Genomic DNA, 6414 nt, shown 5'->3' with positions numbered 1-6414 from the left:
TAGTTTCCATATAGGCACAAGCTAACAACAGACTCTTTACATTTACAGTATACTCCATGGATAAAATTTTTGTCTTTGTCAGACCCACTAAAAAGAGTCATGATTTTTAAGTGGGACCCATGTTAAATTCACTGAACGTGTTGCTAGCATTGCTCTCACACATAATAATGTCATAGACACAACAAAACACAGGATTCAATGGATAAATGATTCTTGATGCATTGGTACCTAGTTTTCAGAACTTTTCCATAGGACATACTCTTGAAATCAAGTGGAATTTTAACCCGACTCAGATGCCTTTCAGGGCCGACTTCAAACTTTCAGCCAAAAAAAAAAAAAGGGAATACAATGACTTTCAAAAACAGAATAGTTATACCTCACATGTAGCAATAAATCGAAACTAGTTACATAATATACCCATAAAAATGCAGTAAGCAAGTTGAAATCCTCCCCCAAACTACCAATACACAAACATAATTTGATACAGCTAGTCCAAACCCATTCCCAGAGGCATAGACATCATTGTTATTAACAACAACTACACAAATCCAAATGTCAAAAACCACCGTATACATGGCACGGTACCAGATTGCAGAATATATGTTGGGCCTTAAGCTTCTCTATAAGCACTAATAGGAGAAGAAAATTAAAAAGAAAAATGAAAAAAACTTCTCCTAAGCTAATTTGTAGAAGCTTTCTCTTATTACTTCTCCAAAAGCTAATTTTTAACTTATGCATAAACTAATTTTAATTATCGAGAATCTAATTTCATTTTTTCTTTTATTTTCTTCTCTCATAAGTATTTATGGAGAGATTTATCCAAACAAAAATACCATGAAGAACATAAAATTAGTCAGCATAACCTCAAAAGTATAAAGGTTAAGTCAATTCATAAACTATCATTATGTTGTAACACTTACAATTTGGAATTCATCTGATTCTCCTCTTGAACAATATAGGAAAAAGAAAGTAGCACAGACAGTAACAAATAGGTCTTGCTACTAAGGTGCAGATAGGAAATTCTGATGATCCCAGGAATGCTAATTAAATTTAAATAGGAACAGGTCGATCAAGGGAACAATGAAAGCATGAAGTACGGTGAAGTTGCTCATAGCATACTAGAGTAAATCGCATATTCCAATTACCAATACCAATATCTAACTCTAACTCTATCCCTCTGGAGCCAATTGCCCTGCAGTAGGCACAGGAGAAAATCTGCATTCCCAAAACAAAGAAGAACTGCTGAATATTTTCTCAAGTAGCTCAAGAGAGTAACATACAAAGATCTATAGTAACTACCTTAACATGCGAAGTGATCATTTCATGACATTTGCCTCAACCCCATTCGACAGTATGTTTCTTCGTTTGAGTGGAATAATAGCTACTCATTATCATAAATCTTTCTCCCCTTTAGCTGGGTCAATAATCCATTCTGAATACAATTGTTTCAGGTGATAATTACTCCTCAGAGCAGTATTAGAATTCACAAAATCTCTTAAAACCAATCAATTCATGCAATATCATCCAATTCTATGAAATCCTCCTCTAGAATGGAAAGCATAAGTTGCTGAGATGTCATAGCTCCTACGAACAATGCACTGCCACTGGGAAGTTTAGAAAGCCTTTCCTGAACCTGATAATCACAATAGCAAACATAAGAATTTAATGCTTAAGCAACACTTTCTTTTCTCCATGTGAAATGAAAAGAAAACTGAAAAGGGTGTAAGGGGCTAAGGGCAAAAGAATATGCTAAAAACTGAATGAATGAATAAATAAATAGGACATGTTTTAAGTAATGATGGAATAACAAGTAACAATGATAACTATTCAATTGGCATATGTAGAGCTTTCTGCTAACCAGTGTGTTTTCCACCTTCAGAAAAGTAGAATATCACTATAAACATATATAAAACAAAACACATGTATGTGTTTCCAGTTTCCAAGAGTATAGATAAGCAGTTGAAATTTTAGTGACTTACTATGACAAAAGAATTAAAGGCTTAAGATGTTATATCCAACAGAAAAAAGTTATATTACTAGTAAAATATGCATGCAAATGCAATCTAAAAAAACACCATCACCTGAATGAGTTCAAAACTTTCCAAATTTAAAAGAAAAAAGTACTTGCAACAAACATTTTGACTGATTCCCTGTATTGATGACCCTAATTCTGAATAAATTTTTCAGGCAATTGCTGATGCAGAAGTTTGCAATTGACAACTGCAAAACAAAAAAAAAATTCAAATGAATGCAATGGAACTATCTGGTTTCACACACAAAACTACCAACACACAAAGCCTTCCCAGCAGTATTTCATAGTGTCAAACGTAGATGCAGCATAATAAAATGAAACACAACCAAGCAGCAACAACGCTTTCTCACTAAGGTAGTATTTAACACGGAGACAGAATCATACAACACATAATAATACGAAAAGGAATGGTTCAATTCTATTCTCCACAGTTCCACCTCTTTTATAAAAGCCAAAATGTTCCACATACAATATGCCAAACATAAAATAAATGAAAAAACATAAATGCAGTCCCTTAATTACTTTAGGTGTTGTTCTTTAACCAGAATTAGAGTTTCACCTCGCTAATCTGTAAGATAAAAGTTTGCATTAAAAATCAGTAAAGGTCACCAATTGAGGTAAAACTCCAATTTTGATTGATGATGAACAATACCACATATAAGTTTTGCCTTGAAATAAAACCGTATGATATGTTCCTGTGTCTCATTTCCAAACATGTATCATGTATGATAAGTTATATTGATAAGCTTCCTAAGTCATGCAATTTGCAGAAACAAAAGACAACAGATCAAATCAGAGTTAAATTTCTTACCGGCTGACTTCCCTGAGCAACTGAAACAGGTGCAGCTGGATCACCATGTTCACCACTAATTGGATTCTCAGCAATCTCATTCTCTCTATTAACAAAGCCTTCATCACACACCTTAGCTTCAACAACATCACTTTCGGCACATCCATCACACTGAACACCAACGTGACGCACCACCGCCACAACACTCTCCTCAGCACAACAACTCAGACCGATCTCCGACGGACTATTCTTATGAGGAGGCTTATTCACCACACGACAAAGCACAAACGAAGCCTGCAAACAAAAAAAGTTCACATTAGCTACACATTTAATTAATTAATAATCAGTAGCAAGTTTGAAATATCAGTTAACTTGATTTTAGGCAAAATGTTTACATATTTAGTTTCAGATTGAGGAATTAATTACAGTTTCAAAATCTGTTTCGAGTTTGAACAATTTAAGTAACTTTTGCGAACTTAACATCCAAACATTAATCTAGTCACATTTTAACCAAATTTTTAGCAAAGGCTCATCCAAAAGCACACTAATTATTACACGAATTCGTGTTATTTGAATTCAATCGGTGAATCCGTACCAGAAAGCGATCAACCAATGCGTATTCGTACAAAATCCAATCGGTTCTGGCAGCGTTTTTCAGGGAATTGCCGACGTAGAAAACGAAACGCGTCCTCGTGCCCAAAACGACGTCGTCGCCGTTGTGGTCGGAAATATCCCGAACCTTTCCCTTCCGGAGCCAGAACCCGCTTTTCACCTTTCTTCTGTTTCTGCGTTTGGTCTCTTTAGCGTAACAGAACCAATGCTTCTTCCTCCCTTTGTAACCGTACGAAAAGCAAGCAGCAGCGTCCGGTAATTCGAAGGGATCGTGATCGTAGAGGTCAAGTTCTCTGATCAAATCAGAACCGTAGAAACCCTCCTCCCGGTTCTCGTTCTTCTTGGTTAAGTAGTAACCGACGAGAACCTCTTCGGAAGGGTAGAACCGGTAACCGGGAGGTAGTGCAGCATGCGCGTGGTCTTCCATTAATCATAAGATTGAGAAAAACTGAGAATGAGAGAGTGTTAGGGTTTTTGGAGGAATTTAGGAGAATGGGAGAAAGAAAGAAGGAAAGAGGCGAGAGGAGGAGAGTGAGTGTGGTTTTGTAGTGAGAAAAAATGAAATCAGAGAATCGTGTTTTGCAAGCTTTGTTCACTCTCCCGCCGGTGACTGTGAGTGTGGGGACATGGCGCGTTTTAATTGGCTGTGACGACGCCATTGTGTTGGCCACGGTGGAGCGCGGGGTGATGGAATCATTGGGTGATGAGTAGCGGATCCATCGTGTGCGGAGTGTGACTGCGGAGCACGTAGTGAAAGCCTTCTAGGAATTTTTCCTTATTTGGACCGTGGGGATGAATCGGGTACGGGCTGGGCGCTTGCAGGTGTAGGGTACTGTCCAATGATGGAGGGAATTGTATGTACACATTTCAGGTGGACGGAGCATGCCGCTTGTTCTGCGACATAGCTTAGCATTTTGCGCTTGCGTTGCCGCGTTGCGTGCGTGTCTCTTAATTCCGACAATTTTACTGATTAATTAATGATTAATAATGTAATATTCTTCGAAAGAAATAAATAATGCAATACTCCTCTGTCCTAACTAGAAGATATAGTTCAAAATTAGTTGATTTAATTTTTAAAATTAAATTTGTTTATAATTATAATATATTTTTAATTTTATTAGGAATCTATTAATTTTCTCTTATTTCCATACGAGAAGGAAAAAAACAAATAAGGATATTTTAATAAAAAAAAAATTATTTGACAAGAGAGATAAAACAAAATCTTACAATAAAAAAGAAAAATATTATTAACTATGTTTTATAAATAGAAATGGAAGAAGTATTTAATATTTTTTTCCATATTTGTATTAGTAAGATTTGAAATTTATTCATTATTAAACATTAAAATTGAATATTAATTTATTTTTTTGACAAAACCATTCTCAACTCATATCATTAATAATCAAATTCTCAAATACATGGAATGTCAAGATAGAAACTATAGAATATAAATTGAATGTTAATTGGTACGAGAAAATATTTACTTTTAATAGTTTATGTGTCTTCTGGTATAATTGTATAAAAATACTTTTTATTATATTTTGACCAATAAAAATACATATTCAGTTGATAAATGTCTAAAAAGTACAAGTAGAAGGAAAAAAAATTACATTTGTACTTTTAGAATTTTGAAATTTATGCCTATTAAAATATAAATATAGAGTAAATCACATGTAATAATTTGGCATTATCTATTTTTCTTAAAATAAATTGAATAGTTGACATTATTAATTACTTCTTATTCCATCATTGCTTAGAAATATGTCCTAATTAATTGTTAAAAAAATCACAATTCATGAAATTGCTCCCCCATGACATATAGATGCAATATATACATTTTTTTTACCATTTCCCCTTTACATGACGAGTACTAGGAAAGACAAATGTGAATAGTATTTTTTGAGTTTGATCAGCTAGTTTTCTTCTTGGAACACTAAGAACAAAAGTAGTTTGATCCCATGTAGCAGTAGTAACCATTGTCCCACTTACAATGAATGTTGTCATTAGGATATAAGAAATCAAGTTTCACAATAAAATCCAGCACCACAGGACATTACAATTGTCCATCTACTCTGAACAATGGCCATAGCAATGACTTAAAATCCTTCTCTCCATTTTTTATTGATCCACTTGAGTGGGAATGACTTACTAATTCTATAAATTTGTTGTGAGTATCGGGTCCCTTTAGACATTACTACCAATGAACTACCATTATTAGATCCTGCTACGACACTAATGTAATAATTATTTTCCCACTATTCCATAATCCATTCCTTGTTAAGAAACTTAGGTGAGAGTTCATGAACTTGTGCAGTGAAACTCATGCCAACATCCATAATAAAGGCCCAAAGCTTAGAACAAGAAGCTACACTGTTGATAAATAACCCATCCTCATATCCCTTCCCAATGTGTTGGTATAGTCGCACATCATCAACATTGAAATGGTATACTTGCTTCATACATTGGTGGTCATCATACACACTAATCCATTGCATTATTGTCATTTTCATTCTGACCTTCTTCTTTGGTTGTTTATCATCTTCTTCTTCTTCCACATGCAATTGTCCTCTCTTAAGCTTTTATGCACCATTAGTGTTTATGGGTTTGTCTAGATTTGAACTAACAATTCCATAAAAAAGTAATATATACTTTGCATAATTCGATTCTTCATCAAACATCAAATTCACAACATACTTCAAAATGTCAAAAAGGTGGAGGATTGAGGCAACACAAAGCTTTTAGGAAGATGGCCATCTTTTTTCTTGCAGACAATAAATCTTTTATGTAGAATGACAATTAGAAGTGATTACTCCATACGAATACAGTGTACCCTGATCCTCAAGCTCCCAATTCAAAAAGCATAGTCTTGAAGTCCATCAGGAGTAGCAAAGTGAGACTTATAAGTTACTTACACCAAATGAGTGCACCAAATGTCAAATAGTCATCATCCGTTAATTTTCCTAGGTTCTTCAAACCTCTT

At 34.6% G+C, this 6414-nt stretch overlaps 1 protein-coding gene across 5 annotated transcripts; it reads right to left on the bottom strand.

Annotated features, from left to right (window-relative positions):
• Window positions 1–879: 879 nt before the first annotated feature.
• Window positions 880–4060, bottom strand: LOC100790503 (NAC domain-containing protein 71). Of its 5 annotated transcripts, none has more exons than XR_005889436.1 (4): window positions 3418–4060; window positions 2844–3116; window positions 1300–2220; window positions 880–1215 (listed from the first exon to the last, which is right to left on the bottom strand). XR_005889436.1 is itself a non-coding variant. In XM_006601220.4 (4 exons), exons 1-4 carry the CDS (start codon window positions 3859–3861, stop codon window positions 1614–1616), a joined length of 822 nt encoding a protein of 273 aa, XP_006601283.1. In that variant the 5' UTR covers window positions 3862–4059; the 3' UTR covers window positions 880–1613. The 5 variants fall into 5 exon arrangements, 3 of the variants coding, with proteins under 3 accessions (XP_006601283.1, XP_006601282.1, XP_040867445.1); XR_419258.4 differs by having other exon boundaries at window positions 1300–1633; window positions 3418–4050; XM_006601220.4 differs by having other exon boundaries at window positions 880–1633; window positions 2136–2220; window positions 3418–4059.
• Between the last annotated feature and the right edge of the window lie 2354 nt (window positions 4061–6414).

This window comes from Glycine max, chromosome 17 (assembly GCF_000004515.6).
Source record: "Glycine max cultivar Williams 82 chromosome 17, Glycine_max_v4.0, whole genome shotgun sequence".
In the NCBI taxonomy this organism is placed as follows: Eukaryota; Viridiplantae; Streptophyta; class Magnoliopsida; order Fabales; family Fabaceae; genus Glycine; species Glycine max.
This window is presented reverse-complemented; position numbering and strand designations above follow the sequence as displayed.